This window comes from Pinus tabuliformis, chromosome X (assembly GCF_031772625.1).
Source record: "Pinus tabuliformis cultivar Carrire ecotype Pingquan chromosome X, CPIR1, whole genome shotgun sequence".
NCBI lineage: Eukaryota > Viridiplantae > Streptophyta > Pinopsida > Pinales > Pinaceae > Pinus > Pinus tabuliformis.
Genome location: NC_142308.1, coordinates 768,741,100 through 768,762,537, shown reverse-complemented (window position 1 = coordinate 768,762,537; position 21,438 = coordinate 768,741,100). Strand labels below are relative to the sequence as shown.

Genomic DNA, 21,438 nt, shown 5'->3' with positions numbered 1-21,438 from the left:
AGAATGGGTTACAACACTGTTGGAAGTTGGATAAAAAAGGTTATCTACTACTTGTTCAACAAGGTCAAGAGTCAAGGACTCTTGGTCAAGGACTCTTGGCTGCCCTTACAGGATCTCTTACTGATTACAATGCATGGATCATTGTTAGCGGAGCGTCGAGACACATGACAAGTGAAAGCAAACAACTTCATACACTATCAAAGGAGCCATCTTCTCATGTAGTGGAATTGGGTGACAACAAAAGCTGTGCTGTTAGAGGCTTGGGATCAATGTCGTTGAAGCTAGATAATGGATTGAAGCTACATCTCAACAACATTCTCTATGTTCCAGGTTTGAAAAAGAATTTACTTTCTATTTCTTGTTTAGAAGATAAAGGGGAAAGAGTTGCTTTTGATGATGGAAAATATTCGTTTGGGGAAAAGACTCTAGCATTGATAAAGCTAGGGTTATTGGAGTTCATGAAGGAAGTCTTTATCAGTTCATTACACCACCTCCTCAAGCTTTGGTTCATATGGAAATAATTCCAATTGAGCTATGGCATAGGAGGTATGGTCATCTACATTAGAAGGTCATCCCTACTCTTAGTCAACTGGTTCATGGTATTTCTAATATGAAGTTAGATCATGAAAGTGTGTGCAAGGGATGCTCTTTGTGGAAACATACTAGAAAGCCATTTCATAACAGTGAAACTAGGTCTAAAAAAATATTAGACATCATCCATTCCGATGTGTGTGGGACCATGTCTGACAAATCACTTGGAGGTCATCTTTACTATGTGACATTCATTGATGACCATTCTAGGAAGACATGGCTCTACCTACTCAAAACTAAAGATGAAGTATTTGATATGTTCAAGGAGTTTAGGGTTGAAGTGGAAACCCTAACTGAAAGAAAGATAAAAACTCCGAGGTCTAAGAATGGTGGGGAATATACTTCTAAAGAGTTGATTGCATATTGTAAGGAAGCAGGTATTAAGAGGGAGCTCATTGTTCTCTACTATCCTGAACAAAATGGAGTGGCCAAAAGAAAGAATAGGTCAATTGAAGAAGGCATTCGAACTATGCTCCTTGATTAAGATCTACTGAAGTTCTTATGGGGAGAAGCAGCGAGGACTGCTGTATACATTCAAAATAGATGTCCATATAAGAGTCTTGATAATACTACACTCGAAGAAGTATTCACAGGGAAGAAGCCAAGTGTGGATCACCTTAGAATCTTTGGAAGTCCAGCATATATCCATGTTTTGAAAGACAAGTGAAAGAAGTTGGACTCGACAAGTATCAAGGGAGTATTCGTTGGTTATAGTCTTTCCTCAAAAGCATATAGAATCTACATAAAGGAAGGAAGACTCATTGAAGTAAGAAGGGATGTCATATTCGATGAAAATCAAGCTTACAAGAAAACAATGGATATTCCTGTTGATTCTGATAATGAAGAAGTTCCAGTATTTGAAGAAGAAGAAGCTCATCATGAAAACTCTACTACAAATATTGAAGAAGGACCAAGTGAGCCTATTCAATCGGTGGTTGTCCCAATTGCAAGGAAGAGGTAAAATTGGTTGAAAGCTACATTAGAAGATGCTAAAGGACATGAAGCTGCGAAAGGTTCCTTTAGGGAAAGTAAGAAACCAAAGAGATATTTTGGCTATGTTGCATATATGACAAAGTTAATTGAAGCAGAACCATCTACATTCAAGGAAGCTGAGCATGAAGAGGTTTGGAAGAAATCCATGCAAGAATAATATCAATCCATCATGAAGAATGGGGTTTGGGAGATCGTTCCTAGACCTAGTGACAAATCGGTTGTCACATCAGAGTGGATCTATAAGATCAAACATGCTATTGATGGAAGTATAGACAAGTACAAAGCAAGATTCGTTGCAAGGGGTTTCTCCCAAAAGGATGGCATTGCCTATGAAGAAACCTTTGCACTTGCAACAAGGTACACTACCATTAGATCGTTGCTTTCATTGGTTGCTACAATGGGGTGGAATATCCATCAAATGGATATTAAGACCACATTTCTGAATGGGACCATTGATGAGGAAGTGTACGTCGAACAACCCAAGTGCTTTGAAGTAAATAACAGGGGCTTTCATGTTTGCAGACTTAAGAAGGCCCTATATGGTTTGAAGCAAGCACATAGGGCATGGTGTGCTAGGATGGATGCATCTCTACTTAGGATTGGGTTCATGAAGAGTTCTGTTGATCTGAATCTCTACATCAAGGTTGTGAATAATGAGCCCGCCATTATTCTACCATATGTGGATGATCTATTCATCACAGGTGTAGAGAGAAGAATTCAAGAATGCAAGAAAATGTTGGCAGCTGAATTTGAAATGAAGGATCTAGGATTGATGCATTGAGGGATGATGGATTCCAAGTCGATGACTACCCTATGATCACCAACCTCAAGAAGTTGAGGAGCTCTGACTCTAGTCTCGTGGATCCTACCTCATATCAACAGTTGGTGGGTTTCTTGATGTATCTGGTAAATACTAGGCCAGGTATATGTTTTGCTATGAAAATTCTTAGTCAGAGTCAGTTGGAGCCTCATCATGATTGCTGCATAATTGCCAAACATATATTGAGGTATCTTCGTGGCACTATACATCATTGCCTAAACTATGATAGTAAGGAAGTCAAGCTAATTGGCTTCACAGACTCTGATTGGGGTGACAATGAGACTGATAGAAGGAGCACTACTAGAGGATGCTTTAGTTTGGGAGATGCTACGATCTCATGGATGAGTAGGAAGCAAGATCTCGTTGCATTGAGTAGTGTTGAGGCAAAATATGTGGCTGCTTGTGAAGTAGCAAAAGAGGTTGTTTGGTTAAGGAAGCTTCTGACAAATTTGTTCGAGAAGTCTATGGGTCCTACCGTGATTAATTTTGACAATCAAAGTTGTATCAAGATGTCTGGAGATCCCATGTTTCATTCGATGACAAAGCATATCAATAATAAGTTCCACTACATTAGGAACTTGGTGCAGGATGGGATCATAATGTTGGAGTATGTCTCGAAAGATGAACAGGTAGCAGAGATATTGACAAAGGCTCTTCCTAATAAGAAGTTTGAATATCTAAGGATCCTGTTTGGTTTGGTATATATTGTTGATTGTATTGATGATAAGAAAGTTGAAGAGATTTGTTGAGGCTTTGCGAGTGAAGCATTGCCCAGAGAGACATCTGGCCGGTAGTTTGTGTTAATGTATGAGTTCCGAAGTTGAAAAGGTGGTGTTGTTTATTGAGCTTTGTTTTGGATACACACTTGTATGATTGGGTTACTGGTTAGCAAGTAAGCCTAATGGTACCTAGAGGGGCTGAAAGCTTGAGTCCACCTTAATCTCACTTTGATAAATTGCCCTGGTCAGGAATCTAGTCCATGTGTTTGCGGTGCCTAAAAGTTCTTCATGTTTTCATATTGTTTGAGTTCTTCCATTGTATGTGTACATTATGAATACCTCCCTAGTTAAGAGGGAGTGTTAGAAAATGTAACTATATTCGGTCTTCAATAATTTACTTGAGTCATTATGTAATGTACTTGTCAAAAGAATAAAGAAAAGAATTTTTATTATTGTAACAATGACTTATTAAAGCATGGGTTTCATGCTTGGGTCATCATTATATTAGTCAAAGCCCCCCTTGTGGACTCCTAGGATTAATGTTGAGTTTATAGAGTCATTGTACATTTAAAGAGACCCTTCTTGGGCTTTTGAATAATGTAAAAAAGTTTTATATTAAGTCAAATATGAATTATGTACCCTCCACATCAAGTCGGCCTAAGGACCCTAATTCGACCCACAAGAAGCCTATATATACAAGGAGGTCGAAGTCATTTGTAGCATCAACTCCCAAGCAAGTTCGATATCTAAAGAGGAGCTAGATAAGTGCGAACTCTGTTGTCGAGAGCTCGAAAGAAGTGAAAGTTTGGGGAATTCTATAGAGAGTTAGAAAATCGAAATTTTGGTGCCTCTCTCTCTCTGTTTCGTGGTCTGGATTGGGAGATCGAAGTCTCCTAAGATTTTTCTGTTGTTGGAAGTTGCATGTTGCTTGAAGTTGTTGCCCAGTCAAAGTTGCTGCAAGGGATCGAAGGTTTGGGAGGCTGACTTGGTGTGGAGGGAAAGTCTGGTCGTGGTCTAGGGTAAAGTGTCTCAAAGTATACTATTGAAAGGAAGAATTATCTTGACTGGGTTTTCCCCTTGAAGGGGGTTTTGCCCTGGCATGTGCCTATATCTTGTGTCTCTTGTTTTGTGATGTGCATACACATATAATATGGTAATTGCATGATGAAAGATAAGTTAATAAAGAAGTAAAAGAAGCCAACACACTCACAAGTAATTATCAAGAAAGGAGAATCAAACCCTAATATAATTACTTTGATTTTCCAAAAGGGATGACGAAGTTTGGTTGATGGATTGAGTCAAGTTTTGATGCCATGTGAATGCTAGTTTTTGTAGCATCGAATGTGTTCTGGCCACAAAATTTGGTGGAGATGCTAGAATATTTTTATTCTCCAAAACCCAAAAATCGTTTCTAGAAATTCAGCCTAGAGACGACTTAATTAAAATACTGAATCGTTTTTAATGTTTCCTAAGTCTAAACTTAGGAAATCTAATTAATTAAAGGGTATTAATTAAGTCATGGTGAGAATCTTCTAGAAGAAGACATGGATCGAGTTCTAGTTACTCTTAGCCATCGATTATGTTTTAATCTTGGTTGTTGATGTCTCAACGAGAGATTATCTGAAGAAATTCGATTGGGCTTGGAGAATAGTAAATACACATTAGATACCAGCAATTCAATTTCACTGGTAGATTGAATTCCAGAGTAGCAACGCTGAGTTGCCGGAGAGAGACCTAGTGAGCTTGAAGCAGTGAGAGAGGGGCAGGGATAGTAAGGCCGAAGGAGGATTTTCCTGTTCTGGTGAGTGCATTGCAGAGAGGTAGTGAGTGCCATAGAGAGGCAACACAGTGCTTTAGAGGTGATTTTGTATTCTGGTTAGGAGAAGCAGTGATTCAGTGCTAGGGGCCAAAGAGAGAGTTCGGAGGCTAAAAGGGTCCATCTTCTAGACAACAGCTGATTAGATAGCAAGAGAGCAACAATTTCGAGTTTTGGAAGTAGTACTGCGTAGGCTGACGTAGGGATTACGCAGAGGCAACAGAGAAAGCTCATCTTGAGCCAAGGTCAGTGTCAGATAGTGAGTGGGAGTGAGACTTTTTTCACTAGACTTATTGTCAGTCATTTCTCTTTATGGTATGCTAGATTTGAGCATCCATAGTTTTGCACTCAGATTTACTACTGCATAATAATAAAACCCTCAGTTGCTGCATCGGTTTTCCCAAGTTGGGTTTTTTGGGGACATTGGTCCAAAAATAACTGTGTATTTGTGTGTGTGCACATCTATTCTTCCAGTATTATTATTCTTCCATAGTATTTTATTTGTGAAGGTTGCAGTGTATTAGTTTCGATATTTATCGCCAAATACAATAAATAGTTTGTTCAGTTCATTTAACAGATAGAAGAAACTTAATCAATTGCTATAGTAGGATTCAAGTGTTTTCCGAATTTTCACATGGTATCAGAGCATAGATCGTAAGCCAGAGAGCTTAGTAGCAGAAGGGAAGAGGACTTTCGAAACTCTGCGTAGGCAACAGTTTGAAAGCCTCATAGGCAACGCAGTTCCTTTGGCCAGGAGGGTCGTTATTTTTTGAGGAAAATTTTATTTTTCTGAGTAGACAGAGAATAAATTTTCCAGATCAAAGAGTACTAGAGGTAGAGGGAGCAACAATATTTTCCTTGTAGATCAGATCTTTAGTTGGGACATAGTTATTTTGTAGCAGTTTGCTAGTGCAAGAAAAAGTGTCAAAGGGAAGAAACAACAAACACTGAGGGAATTCTTTCCTTGGGGAACTTCTAGCCTAGAAGTTCGATTTTTCCCTACAGAGCAGCAGTGGTTGTGAGCAGATTTTCCCACTCTAGCAGGGAGTATGTAGAGGTAGTTAGCAGTTGCGCAAAGGAGAAGAGGACGAATTCGACTTTTTGCAGAGATGGCATTAGCGGGGCTGAGAGATCAAGATCGGTTGGACAGAGCCTCCAACTACGTGATCTGGTAGGCAAGAATTTCCTGTCTTCTAGATGAATACGATCTCAAAGCCTACATTGATAACATGGTAACTGTACTTGCAGATGCAGATATGTTGAAGACCTACAAGAAGGAGATGGCAAAATCAAAGAGGTTGATTCTCGATGGCGTTTGAGGTCACGTGGTGTCTCAAAGATACTGCTCGACATATGTGGGAGGCTCTTGCTATGCTATATGAGGGATCTTCTGAGCAACGAAAGATGTATCTTGAGAAAAAGATGAGATGCACAAGGATGTAGAAAGGGGAGTGCATGACCCCTTCCTCACTAGGCTTCAGGATGTCCGGGACCAACTGTCTGCAATAGGGTCAGCGCCCCAGCGTATAGAATTGGTGCGGTTAGCTCTCAACAACATTTCCAAAGGCTACCAAGTCTTTGTCCAAAGAATTCTGGGTAAAGACAAGTTACCAGTGTGGGATCAAATGTGGGCTGATCTGCAGCAGGAGGAAATGAGGCCAGATTTGGTGAAGAGCACCATTAGTGGCACCAGCAACAACAGTGGGATGAAGCAAGTAAAGGAAGAGGAAAATGTGGCCCTCGCATCAAAGGGGCAGGAGGAGCAACGTAGGAGGAAGAAGGATATTTTCAAGGTCAAATGCTTCAGATGTGGTGAGCTTGGCCACTACAACACTCAATGTCCTCCCAGAAAGAAGGACAAGGAAGAGAAGCAGGATCACGAGGCTGCATCCACAGAGATCGATAGGTTGTCCTCTAGATTGGAGGAAGAGTTTGCCATGATCACGGATATACCTCTAGGAGTGAGGTGGGGTGATTTGGTTTTGTAGCCCCAGAGATCTACAGGATGGGCAAGATTCTTGAGGAGGTCCACCTCATGAATCAATACCTTGCTACGGGAGCCCATAACATGCAGTAGCAGGATGGATCAATGGTAGATGGTGCAGTCGGATGCCAAAGTGACAGTTGCAGTGGCTAGTAGCGGTCAGATACTGGGCAGCATAGTGCAGAGTTGGCAGCAGTGCAGTTGGCACAAAGCAAAGTCAACTGGAGCACAGAGGCTTCAGTGACAGCGCAAAGACGAGCAACAGCCAGAGACTCGAGAGATAGATGCATCATACTCATCACAGTTGATTAAGTGTTTTGGATGCTTTTCAGTTGCAGTTGTTGCAGTTGCAGCAGCAACAGATGGAGAGGGAGTTGCAATGCAAATGCAGTGTTGGAAACAGTTTAGTAGGGCCAGCAACAACACAAATGCAGTGTATATCAGAGTTGTGTAGTAGTTGGTGGGTAGTAACAGCTAGACATCAGCAGTGTGACAAGAGGTACTGTAGAGACGGGGTGTTGCTTCAGTGGGTTGCAGCACTAGAACACATTCCTTGCTAAGAGGGAGTGTTAGTTTTTGTAGCATCGGATGTGTTCTAGCCACGAAATTTGGTGGAGAGGCTAGAATACATGTATTCTACAAAATCCATAAATCGTTTATGGAAATAGCACCTAGGGATGACTTAATTAAAATAATTAATCATTTTTTAATGTTTCCTAAGTCTAAACTTGGGAAATCAGATTAATTAAAGGGTATTAATTAAGTCAAGGTGAGAATCTTCTAGAAGAAGACATGGATCGAGTTCTAGTTAATCTTAGCTATCGATTATGTTTTAATCTTGGCCGTTGATGTTTGAACGAGAGATTATAAGAATAAATTCGATGGGGCTTGGAGAATACACATCAAAGACCAGCAATTCGAATTCACTGGTAGATCGAATTCCAGAGTAGCAGTGCTGAGTTGTCGGAGAGATAGCTAGTGAGCTCGAAGTAGTGAGAGAGGGGCCGGGATAGTAAGACCAGAGGAAGATTTTCCTGTTCCGATGAGTGCATTGCAGAGAGGCAGTGAGTGCAACAGAGAGGCAACACAGTGCTTCAGAGGGGATTTCGTATTCTACTAGGGAGAAGCAGTGATTCAGTGCTAGAAGACGGAGAGAGAGTCTGGATGCCAGAGGGGTCCATCTTCTAGACAACAGCGGATCAGATAGCAAGAGACCAACAATTTCGAGTTGTGGGTAGCAGTGCTGCGTAGGTTGACACAGGGACTTCGTAGAGGCAACAAAGAGAAACTCATCTTGAGCCAAGGTCAGTATCGGATAGCCAATGGGAGTGAGATTTTTCTCATTAGGCTTATTGTCAGTCATTTCTTTGTATGGTTTGCTAGATTTGAGCATTCATAGTTTTGTACTCAGATTTACTATTTCATAATAATAAAATCCTCAGCAACTACACCGATTTTCCCAAGTTGGGTTTTTTCGGAGACATTGGTCCAAAAATAATTGTGTATTTGTGTGTGTGTGCATCTATTCTTCCAGCATTATTCTTCTTCCGTAGTATTTTATTTGTGAAGGCTACAGTGTACTAGTTTCCATATTTACCGTAGAATACAGTAAATATTTTGTTCAATTCATTTAACAAATAGAAGAAACTTAATCAGTTGCATTAGTAGGATTCGGGGTTTTTTCGAATTTTCACAGTGAAGGGTCAGTGTAACAATTGAGCTAGTCATTTTATTGTGTACTACTATTGTGTTTTTGTCAAAATATTTTATGAATCAACTTGATGTCCTTGCCAGTCTTCAGCTAAACCATGGATCAAACCTTCATAAAGTCCCTTAATAAACTAGCAACAAAAATTAACTGCATCCCTTTCTAAGGGAATACTTACCTTGCTACAACAAGACTTGCGACAGAAAGAACATGAGTTGGGACACAAGATCTTTAAACTTGGATTAGATTTAAAACACATGAGGGTGAGATGGAATGTTCTTTTCAAACTTGCTGAACTAGATGCACTCCTTTCCAAAGTGAGCCAGTTAAAAGGGAAGAAACTAATTTGGACTCTAAAACCAACTATGCTTGCTCTCATACAACATAAGTTCTTGGAGGAACCCTTTGAAGGGGTTGTTGGAATTTCTAAGTTTAACCCATTAGAAATTCTCCCTGTACTATCTGGTTTATTTCTTCCTACTTGTCTAATTACTTAACAAGTTATTTACCATGTAAATACTAAAAATAAACACAAGTACAGTATCAATATCTATATATCATCAACTGAAAGGAAACAAGCACACAAGTGACATCGTTATTTTTTTACCAATGTCCCTAGAAAAACCCAATGCGAGAAAACCAGTGCAACTATTCATAGGATTTTATTATTATGCAGTTTTCAGAATACAACCAGGGTGCCAGAAATGGCTCACTCAACAGAGAATGCCCGCGGCAGTAGTACCTCTGCTCGAAGACATATATTTCGGCTGAATAATCACCGAATGAATGATCCCACAACAACAAGTGCAGCTCCCACTGCTCTTTGTCACTCTGATAGTGATTGCGTCACCCTATCCGGCTCACTAGCACCCAATTTGTCCCACAGAATCCTTCCAGCGTTGCCTCTTGGCCCTGCGTCAGCTCTGCTAGCCTCTACGTCAGCTTTTGGAGCTTCTTCATCAGCGCCTAGACTCTCTACATCTCACACGCTAGCCTTTCTTGGCTCTGTGCAGTGCCTGGCTGCCTCTGCATAGCACCCAACTGCGTCTGCGTCAACCTCTCCGGGCTCTGCGCTGTCTCTCTGGTACCAACTCTGCCTCTCTGCTATGTATTCACTACCCCTCGTTGTTGATCACTGATTCTATCGCTCTTAGCAAACCTCGCTCTAGAGAATAAAATGACTGATCACTCTGGTGTATTCTCCAATTGATCCTCAAGCCTCCTCTTATACTTTTCTCGTTGGTCCATCAACGACCGAGATTAAATCTCTAATCAACGGCTAAGATTAGATTTGGCTTGATCCATGACTTTTGGAACATTCTAACCCTGTTCTATATTAATACCCATTAATATTTTATTTTTCCGAAGTTTAGACTTAGGAACTCCATTAAAAATATTAATTATTTTAATATCTCCCAAACCTGTTAGAATCTGCCCAAACCATTTCTGGGTCTTGGAGATCTCATGTGCTTTAGCCTTTCCACCAATTTTCATGGCTAGAGCACATTCGGTGCTACCTCAAATCAACACTCCCTCTTAGCGAAGACTGTGCTCTAGTAATACTCCACACTGAGTATCACCCTCATTATCCAGCACCATTCTCTGTGCTGATGCTAGGCCTCCCTGCCCAACATCCTCTGCACTGCTGCCCATGGCTCTGCCACTGCCACTAGTGCATCTGTACGGAAACTCCCTCTGCATCCGTGCTGCTGCTGGTCCATCCTCCCGGCACTGCATCTGCACTGCATCCCCTCTCATCATGCTGCATCGTGTTGCCCGTAGCACTTCCACTGTTAACTGCTGCACTGTAACTCAGTTACTGAGAAGTAAGTAACTGATCCACCAAACTCTGACATCCCTATCAGGCTAGAGACACTCCCGATGCTAAAGCTTCCTCTGCCGCTAACAAGTGCTCCCTCTATTGACCTCTGCGCTGCTGCAACAACTCCCTGCATCTTGCACCATTGCACACCTCTCTGTGCCATCTTGCACTGGTGCAACACTCTCGTGCCTCTCACACTGTTTCAGCCTACTACCCTTGCGCTGTCCCGAGATTCTTGCATTGTAGCACTCTCTGCCGCACCATCCACATCCATCTCTACTGACATCTGCCAGTATTGCTACTCCTCTTCGGGGCTCCCGTAGCAAGGTATAATCCAAGAGGTTGGGTACCTTAAGGATCCTGTTCTTCATCGCTTGTAGTCCTCTTGACTACAGCTCAATGTCTCCCCACTTATTCTCAAGTGGCACATGAGGACTCATGGCACAATCGTCATCCTCGACTTCTTTCTCCGCCCTTGCTGGCGCTGCCTTGGTCTCAGAAGCCTCTCCCTTACTCTTCTTCCTAGGACACTGGTTCGCAAAATGACCCAGTTCCCCATAATGGAAGCACTTGCCCTTGAAGAGGTCCTTCTTCTTTCTCTTCTCCTGCTTCCCCGCAGATGCTAGAGCCGCATCCTTTTCTTCCTCCTTGATTTTGACCCCTTTGCCGCTACTCCCAACCTTGGTCACCCCTCTGATCTCTTAGAGCCGCCCACAGTTCCTCCTAATTTGGAAGGCTCGACATGCCGAGTATGTTCTGCACAAATACCTCCCAATCCTCTAAGACTGCATTCAATGCGGTCCTCACCATCAATTCCTGATCCGGCGTGGCCCCTATGGAATATAGTTGGTCACAGATCTCCTGCAATCGACTGAGGAAGATATCTATCTGCTCTCCCTTCTGCATCTGGTATGACCGCAATTGATTTTCAAGTAACATCTTCCTCTACACGGAGGTATGCTAGTACAATTTCTTCAGGGCCTCCCACATCTCATTCGCTATATCCTTTTTGGCAATATGCGGTACCATATTATGCTTGACCCCACCAAGGATGATGCACTTCGCCCTGGCCATTGCCTCCTCGTACTTCTCATTTTCAGCTGGGTCAACTGGGATCGCTATTTTTTTCAAGGCGATGCGATATCTGTCAAGAATGGAAAAGATCCTGGCCTTCCAGACCACGAAGTTGGATGCTCCGTCCAACCTATACTGATCTCTCAGTCCATTCACGACCATTATGCTGCTCTTCTTTCGACTCCTGCTGAGTCTCTCAACTTCCCATTTGGAAATTCTTGGTTCGACTGCCCCTGAGTCCTGATTTCCCTTTTGGAAATCCCTCCTCCTTGGTCTTGCCCTGTTAGGTACTGTTTTGACCATAGTACCCCACCAGCTTCGCTCCGCAAATTACCCGCAGCCTCCTATACCTCAACAATTGAAGGATTTAACCACTTGGCTCTGCGCAATCCTGTCACTGGCAAATCAGCTCCCCTAGCTAACTGCGTCAACCCTCTTGGCCTCTGCGTGGCTCTGCGTGAGCCTGATTTTGCCTCCCTTAGCCTCTGCGCTGCCTCTCTCTGGCCCAAAATGATGTGCAGTCTCTCTGCGTCACTCCTTCCTCTGTCGCCTTCTACACGGATCAACTCTATCAGTTGGGATAGCTGAATCTGCTACTACTGCTCTGCTAGCTGATGCCTTCAATTATCCTGTGATCTGCAACCACCCTCTGATACCATGTTGGAATTTCTAAGTTTAACCCATTAGAAATTCTTCCTTTACTATCTGGTTTATTTCTTCCTACTTGTTTAATTACTTAACAAGTTATTTACCATGTAAATACTGAAAATAAACACAAATACATTATCAACATCTACAGATCATCAACTGAAAGAAAACAAGCACACAAGTGACACCATTATTTTTGGACCAATGTCCCTGGAAAAACCCAATGCGGGAAAAATGGTGCAACTATTCAGAGGGTTTTATTATTATGCAGTTTTCAGAATACAACCAGGGTGCTAGAAATGGCTCACCCAACAGAGAATGCCCTCGGCAGTAGTACCTCTCCTCAGAGGCAGATATTCCGGCTGAATAATCACTGGATGAACAATCTCACAACAACAATTGCAACTCCCACTGCTTTGCTTCACTCTGATAGGGACTGCGTCACCCTATTTGGCTCACCAACACCCAATTTGTCCCACGAAATCCTTCTAGTGCTGCCTTTTGGCCCTGCATCAGCTCTGCTAGCCTCTACGTCAGCTTCTGGAGCTTCTGCGTCAGCCCCTAGACCCTTTGCGTCTCACACGCTGGCCTTTCTTGACTCTGCGTAGCACCCATCTGTGTCTACATCAACCTCTCCTGGCTCTACGCTGTCTCTCTAGTGCCAACTCTGCCTCTTTGCTATGTATTCACCACCCTTTGCTGTTGATCACTGATTCTATCTCTCTTAGCAAATCCTACTCTAGAGAATAGAATGACCGATCACTCTGGTGTATTCTCCAATTGACGCTCAAGCCTCGTCTTATACTTTTCTCGTTGGTCCATCAACGACCGAGATTAAATCTCTAATCAACGGCTAAGATTAGATTTGGCTTTATCCACGACTTTTGGAACATTGTAACTCAGTTTTATATTAATATCCATTAATATTTTATTTTTCCTAAGTTTACACTTAGAAACTCCATTAAAAATATTAATTATTTTAATATCTCCCAAACCGGTTAGAATCTGCCCAAACCATTTCTGGGTCTTGGAGATCTCATGTGGTGTAGCCTCTACACCAATTTTCATGGCTAGAGCACATCTGATGCTACCTCAAATCAACCGGGGTTAGACTTCCAGTTGCATCTTGTCTCAGTAACATCATGACACTAACTGCCCTTATAGCTCCTTACACTGATGATGTTATGAGGAGAGTTTTCAGACTGATAGTAGAGACTTTCCACGACTTTGACAATAGTGCAGGCTCTACGTTTGGGAAGAAGCCTTAGATTTTAGGAGGCATGGCCATGTTCTGAAAATATGAAATGATGCTTGATCTGGAGTGTGATGGCTTGATTCATCAGATGTTCCAATGCTTCTTTAGCATTAGGAAACATCATCCTGACATGGTCATAACACATATGCAGTCCATTATATTTTCATGTATGGGAGGTCGTGATGCCATTTGCAGGGAGTTGCGGAGTAGATTGTTGAGCATTTGGAGGAGAGAACAATTGGTCTCATGCGCTGCTTATGAGCTAGCCGAAAGGTTTGTTGAGCAGAACATTGGGTTGTTCAGGAGACAATTGACCAGGGAGGAGCTACTCAGGTTTGGTGGATCATGCAACAAGAATGAGCTGTGGATGAAGGGTCTTTGCTTCATCTGCAAGGAAGCTTGGGGGCTTGACCACTCATGCTTTAGTAATATGGAGGAGATGGCAGAGGTAGAGCAGAAGAAGATTCCTTCTGAATTTTAGGGTGAGGATTCTTCTTTGGACGAGTCCATGGGTTCATACGAGGATGCCTCTGAGGAGCATGAGTCATGTGGAGTTGTTGACAGCAGGGAAAATTTATATGATGAGAAGTGAATGGACCCTATGGGAGACATTCAGGATAGTGTGTCACTAGTGATGAGTTAGCATGAACAACATATGGTGGAGCATGAGTCAGCTGAGGAAGATGATGTGCACAATATGCATGATGAGCCTTTTGGGGAGAGCCAGTTGGAGGTCCATATTGAGCCTGTGATAAAGGAGGATGGGCAACAACCCTTGGGGTTAGTCATTGATGAGGAGCAGACATATGTACAAACAACTAGCAGGGTGGCAGTATTGGCAGACACTTGTTCTCAGGAGGTGTTGGAGGTTGACAGGGTAGTTTTGCAGGAGGCTAGTAGACGGTAGGAGAATGGAGTTTGCGATCAGAAGAGGGAGGAGTTGTTGGAGATGGTAGTGCATCCATATTTGGGCCGACCCATTGATGAGGTGAGGGTAGATGCACAAACAACTAGCATAGCTGTAGTCCTTTCAGGGAGTAACCCTCTCTAGGAGTACATAGATAGGTCTTGCAGCACAGTTTGGCTACTTTTACCCACTATAGGGAGAGAGGCAGGGTTTTCTTGATTGATATTGTTGGTTGACCAAGCGGGGTTGCATGAGTGGAGCACGATGCAACATAGAGGACTTATAACATATACAGGTGCCTATGCATCTGATCCTTCCCATAGGATGTAATATCCCTAAGGAAAATTTGAAGTAATAAACAAAGCATGCATAGATAAAAACACAAAAAATTTGCCCACATATTAGAACACGAAATAGAGCCAAAAACTGCGCGACTGAGCCATTTTATTGATAAAACATGAGGTTACAATGGGTGCTTGGAAAGTATGCACCTGGTCTTGCTCAAGGCAAGCTAGCTAAGCCCAAGTGATGAATATGAAGTCCCCCAAGCGTACTGGTTGATATCCCTTTGGCTTTGTGCTGAAATGCTCATAAAATGAGCTACCGACTCTAAAGAATAGCTGCTAGGGCCACCTCTGGTGCTCAAAACATTCTAGGAAATTAACCCCTGACTCTCCACCAAATACCCACAAAAACCCATGAAGGAATTTGCTGAATGTTGACTTTGGAATTTCAGCCCAATTTCATTGAATGGCACTACTGTTGGGAAATTCGACCCACCTGATAATCCTACCACTAAAAGCCCCCAAAATGATTGCAATCACCAACAAATCTCCTCCCCAGACTCCTCCCCAAGTTTCAACCCTAAATTCCCTTCTCACATGTAACTCCTCTAAGGACTGCGCAGTGCCTGCGCTGTTGCTGCTATAACTTCTCCACACTCACTCTTCGCTTCTCCCGGATCGAACTAAAAAGGATGAGACTCCCTCCTTGGGCTGGCACTCGAAGTCCACTGTAGCAAGGGGTGAGATTTCTACTTGGAAACCTCTTGTGCTCAACAACACTTGTAGACTTGGCCTTAGCTCAAGCGTGCTAGTCTAAGAGAAAACTCAAATAATCATGAATGACAAAATATGATTGCCTCTTCCTCTTTTTGTCAAAGAGCCTCTAAAATGCCCATGTGGGCCCAACTTTGACTTCCCCCCACCAATATCCCTCCAATGAGTGCGTGTTTCCTTGTGGGTTGTATTTCTCTATGGGTAGCCCCCACTTACCACTAGCAGTTTGATTTTTCTCCTCCTTCCTCTAATGTTTGGGCTTCCCTTTAACTCAAAAATTCATGTGCGACCTCTAAACCCACATTTCTTAAGTGCAAGTGCGAATTTATCCAAAATTGGGCAAAATTGATATCTCCCCTTAGCAATATTGGTAAGTGGGAATATCACATAGGATGTATTGGCGAGAGATCATGAGTTGGTATCCTTTTCATGGAGTATCAACCTTAGTCTGGGCCACAGTACAACAGGGCTGCTTAGATGAGAGGGTTAATATGTGTTTTAGTGGGTAGTGGGATGTGCATTGACTGTTCATTAGCATTTCAGTAGCACTAGCCCAACATTAACAGAGTGGGATTGTCCTTGGCCTATGCCAGAGGTGGGATTTGAGAGAGCTGATGAGTTGGTATTCGCTTTATGGAGCAACAACTATAGCTGGAGACAGAGCACAGTCTGAGCCATGGTACTTGGACGATGATTGGTCATGGTGGCATTGGGATCCAAGAGGATTGGTTGATGTTAGGTACAGTCAAAGATCAATTTGGGATCCAAGCATTGAAGGGTCCGTTCATGATGGGTTGACACAGAGGAAGAGCATCACCTAGTGGTTCGTATGGGATCTGGGCATTAGGTTTCAGTTGCGTTGGGCCAACAGATCAATCCACAAGTTTGGATTGCTTGAGGGCAAGCAATCTCGGGGTGGGAGGATTTGTAATGTTCCTTTTTCTGGTGTTCCTTATGACATGGTTAGGATGGACTTTCAGAGTTGGGGGTAGATAGGTCACAGGTGCAGGTTGGTGTCATCAGCGGGCCCAAGGGCTTTTAGAGGGGTTTTGAGGAGTTTCTATGAGGTCCGATGGCATTCGTTTGGTATATTCCATCATCCGCACAATTTGCCTTTCGTTCTGGTGCATTTCGACAACTTTGAGAAAACGTTGTTATTATTGGGCCTGACTCAATTAATTATGCTTAAGGTGGCATTCTGAGAGGAATACTTGATAGAACGCCTTAGTGTAATAGCTCATTGGAACAGAACGAGAAGATCTACATGATGGTGTTGATTTGGGGTAGCATCGAATGTGCTCTAGCCATGAAAATTGGTGGAGAGGTTAAAGCACATGAGATCTCCAAGACCCAGAAATTGTTTGGGAATATTCTAACCGTTTCGGGAGATATTAAAATAATTAATATTTTTTATGGAGTTCCTAAGTCTAAACTGAGGAAAAATAAAATAAATGGCTATTAATATAACACTGGGTTAGAAGGTTCCAAATGTCATGGATCAAGCCAAATCTAATCTTAGCCGTTGATTAGAGATTTAATCTCCACTGTTCGTGGACCAATGAAAAAAGTATAAGAGGAGGCTTGAGGGTCAGTTGGAGAGCACACCAGAGCGGGGCTTGATAAGAGAGATAGAATCAGTGATTAGTAGCGAGGGGCAGTGAATACATAGCAGAGAGGCAGAGTTGGTACCAGAGAGAGAATGCAGAGCCCAGAGAGGTTGACATAGAGGCAGCTGGGTGCTACGCAGAGGCAGTTGGGTGCTACGCAGAGGCAGCCAGGCGCTGCGTAGAGCCAGGAGAGGCCTGCGTGTAAGACGCAGAAGCTCCAGAAGCTGACGCAGAGGCTAGTAGAGCTGATGCAGGGCCAAGAGGCAGCGATGGAAGGATTTCGTGGGACAGATTGGGAGCTGGTGAGTCGGGTAGGGTGACGCAATCCCTAACAGAGTGACGCAGAGCAGTGGGCGCTGCAATTGTTGCTATGGGATTGTTCATCCGATGATTAATCAGCTGGAATATTTGTCTTCGAGGAGAGGTACTAATGCCGAGGGCCTTCTTTGTTGGGTGAGCCATTTCTGGCACCCTAGTTGTATTATGAAAACTGCATAATAATAAAACTCTCTGAATAGTTGCACCAGTTTTCCCGCATTGGGTTTTTTCGGGGCCGTTGGTCCAAAAATAACAATGTCACTTGTGTGCTTGTTTTCTTTCAGTTGATGATCTGTAGATGTTGATACTGTACTTGTGTTTATTTTCAGTATTTACATGGTAAATAACTTGTTAAGTAATTAAACAAGTAGGAAGAAATAAACCAGATAGTACAGGAAGAATTTCTAACGGGTTAAACTTAAAAATTCCAACAGATGGAATGGTTAGATGTGAGTTGCAGTGACCTGCGGAGACATGGTGGCCAATTTACCCTTTTCTCGCATTAAAAATAATATTTTAATTGAAATAAAAAAGGGAAAAGTGCTCCATGAATAAAATAATAATAAAATAGGAGTCCATCAGATCTATAACGGAGGAGGAGGAGGAGGAGCCCATTGGAGGACATCTTGTATTTGACATTACTTCTTGTATGAGAGGTTGAGAACCTGGTGCTCTACTTCATGGGTAGCCCCAAGACGGAAACCCTCGGGTGATTTTGATGAGAGTGGACAGAAACCCACCTCATCTCCTTGGTGGATTCAGCGAGAGTTCACAGGTGCAATGATTGATTTCAGTTCAGTTTTGGGAGGCCGATGCAGCAGATTTGTCGAGGCCAGCTTTTCATCTCTCAGCTATATTGGTTGTATTTGCATGTAACCCAGTTTATCTATAATAATTAAAATGAGATTATTTTCTGCTTATTGTGTTATGAAATTGCATGCACTCTATATGTTATATCTTACATGGCAATCTTCTGTTAATAGAATGTTGAGGAGGAGGAGGCCATGTAAGATCTATAAAGGAGGAGGAGGAGTAGGAGGCCATTGGAGGACATCTTGGATTTGACATTACTTCTTGTATGAGAGGTTGAGAACTTGGTTCTCTACTTCATGGGTAGCCCCAAGACGGAAACCCTCGGGTGATTTTGGTGAGAGTGGACAGAAACCCACCTCATCTCCTTGGTGGATTCAGCCAGAGTTCACAGGTGCAATGATTGATTTCAGTGCAGTTTTGGGAGGCCGGTGCAGCAGATTTGTCGAGGCCAGCTTTTCATCTCAGCTATATTGGTTGTATTTGCATGTAACCCAGTTTATCTATAATAATTAAAATGAGATTATTTACATGGCAATCTTCTGTTAATAGAATGTTGATTTTACGGTGAAATTTTGGGTTGAGTAAATTTCTGCATAATTAGCAGATTATCCCGTTTGGGACATTACATTGATTTATATTTCTTAATGTTTTCAGTTTCAGCCATGGGGTAAATCTTTGTGTAGATCTCATATAACGAATTAGAAATTTAACAAATTTGACAGAGTTGTAAAAGAAGAGGGAGAACATTGTAATGATGAGTTAGTAATGTTAGAACTTAGAAGTACAACAGTCTCAAGGAGATTATATCCAGTACAACTATCTAGCATTGGATTGTGACATAATAAATTCCTCATTTATTACATTTCTTAGCTCCTAGTGATGTGAATTCAGACTTTATTACGACATGTTGTATGGCAATCTATTGCCTAATGCGGACTCCTAAGTAAAATACAGTGGTATGACCATTACACTATATTAATTCTATCGTCTTTTTCATTTGTTTAACTCGTTGATTTTGAATAAAACAGACAAATTCTTTGCTTGATAAACACCATGTTATGACCACTTCGTGATATTAATTTTATCATCGCTTTCATTTGTATATCTTGTTGGTTTTGAATAAGACATACAAATTCTTTGCTTGATTCACAGGATCCATCAGTTCATGTGCGACGGAGGTTCTTAGATAAAGTTCACCAGTGCCTCAAAGGGCATACAATCAGTAACAAATATGCTTCTGCCTTTGCATTGGCTGCTTCGGATGATGTCAAAGATGTTCAGGCAGATGTAGGCTTGCATTACTGTTTTGTCTTTGTTCATCTTGTTGTGCTCCTTTTCCAAGTTATTGTGTAGAGTATTTCAAAACCCATTTTTTTGAAAGATATCTTATTATGTGTCACCTTACTCCAGGCAAAAAAGTACCTAGCAGATTTTGTTGATACTTATCATCGTGAAGCTTTACTCCGTCAATCATCTGCACCTAAACAAATGGAAGGAGCATCACTTACTATATACCCAGAATATGTTCTGACATACTTGGTTCACGTTCTTGGACATCATCCAACCATCCCAATGGGAAGTGATGCTGAAAGCAAAGAAGCTTATGAACCGTTTTATAGGTTTCATCTTGATTAATACATTCTGGCCAAGAAATTTTTGCATCTGCGTGGTTGTATATGCGTCATCGGAAGGAACATAATTGAAAGGATTTTTGTTCATTAGAGAACAGAGTTTGAACATATGCATTGGAAGTTTAGGTTTCTGTCTCAGCATTTGCAATTTTGATTGTCTATGTATTCATATGACAGATTATATGCTTTTATGAATGAGCTATACCATTTCTTAATTTCTATGCAGGCAGTTGCTATTTTATCTCCAGGCATTATTCTGCCAAGATCGTAGTGACAGTACTAGAAAGGATGATATAGATAACTTATCATCCATCCTAGCTATTTTCCGTGCAATAAAAAGAGCTGAAGATGCAGTAGATAAACATTTCACTAATGTAAGCTGCTTTTTCTGTGTCATATTTTCCTTATATAATAAAAGTCTAGCAATGGGCATAGCATGGATATCAATGCCTTATGTTTAATAGCATGTATGTGCAGAATCTTTATGTACTCTGTGACATTGGCATCATTATTGCAAAGAATTTGGGACACAAAAAAAACTCCTCTGGTCGTATTCCTGGAGGGACACCCTTGCCTTCTCAGTTTTACAAAGTTTGTGAAGGAAATGAAGAGAAGGTCTGCTATGAACTGAAGAATGTAGATATCATTATTATGCCAAGATAAATAAGTTATGCAAATTATGCTTCTATTATACATGTTTGTTTGTGCAGACAGATGGAAGCTCTCTACCACATTGCCTAGCTGACAGGGAGTTATTCACAAGGTTTTTACATGCTGGGAATATGTCACATTCTTCTCAGGTAGCATTTCAAATATGTCTTAGAAGTCTGGTCTTCCTTCAAGCTCAATCATTTGTATTATTATCTCTTACTTCACTAGTTATTTAAGCCTTTTTTTTATTAATTGTTATTAGCCATCAAGTCCCCTTGTAAAACGAACTAGAAGAAACTGGGCAGATTCTTCCAGAGAAGAAATTCTACATGATTCAGAGAAGTCATGTCAAAAGCCAAACAGGATGGGTGTCACTTTGATGACCAGTGAAGAACAGGGAAAAGAGGATTCACAGGTAGATCAGGAAAGTAAGTCTCATGGAAGTAAACGGCTTCGAAGCTCAAAATCTAGATACCAGGGTGAGTCTAGGTCAAAGGAAGATGCCAATGAAGGTTTGGTGCATGAACGGAAAAGAGGGAGGCCCAAGAAGGCTCAACCTGGAACGGAACATGAGAGAATCCAACCTGTGCATGGTGTCAACTTGATGTCAATGAATTCCAAGAAGCAACAGTCAGAGGTAGAGGTACAGAATCAAGATTTTGTGGGGAGAGTTTCTCCATCAAATACAATAGCAGATGAGGAAAACCGCCATTATGAAGACGTTTCTGTTGATGCCCAGGAATTTATGATCAACAAAAGCAATGAAGATTGGGTGCAAGATGAAATTGTAGAAGCTCCCAGAAGGTCATGCTACAGTCGAAAAACATTGCAAGATGTCTGTCAACGAAGCCAAAGTATAAGGAATGGGCGAAAAAGTGAAGAACATATAAAAAAAACTGATGAAGATGTCCCTTCTAACGAGGCCACAGAGAAAATGGCTAAGGGAGCAGTCCAAGGCTTCAAAACTCCAGTGGAAGATCATAGCAAGGTAGAGAAATTGATTGTTATAAAACACCAATCTTC

The 21,438-nt window shown here is 41.9% G+C and overlaps 1 protein-coding gene across 1 annotated transcript in view; it reads left to right on the top strand.

The window, feature by feature from the left end:
- Window positions 1-6,366: 6,366 nt before the first annotated feature.
- LOC149142116 (sister chromatid cohesion protein PDS5 homolog A-like) overlaps window positions 6,367-21,438 on the top strand; it is a 57,901-nt gene continuing 42,829 nt past the window's right edge. Inside the window, exons 1-7 of the mRNA XM_089451412.1 lie at window positions 6,367-6,732; window positions 19,286-19,420; window positions 19,544-19,752; window positions 19,991-20,138; window positions 20,242-20,379; window positions 20,475-20,564; window positions 20,678-21,403. Of these exons, the coding sequence (XP_089307538.1) occupies window positions 6,367-6,732; window positions 19,286-19,420; window positions 19,544-19,752; window positions 19,991-20,138; window positions 20,242-20,379; window positions 20,475-20,564; window positions 20,678-21,403 (1,812 nt within the window). The remainder of the gene's footprint in view (window positions 6,733-19,285; window positions 19,421-19,543; window positions 19,753-19,990; window positions 20,139-20,241; window positions 20,380-20,474; window positions 20,565-20,677; window positions 21,404-21,438) is intronic.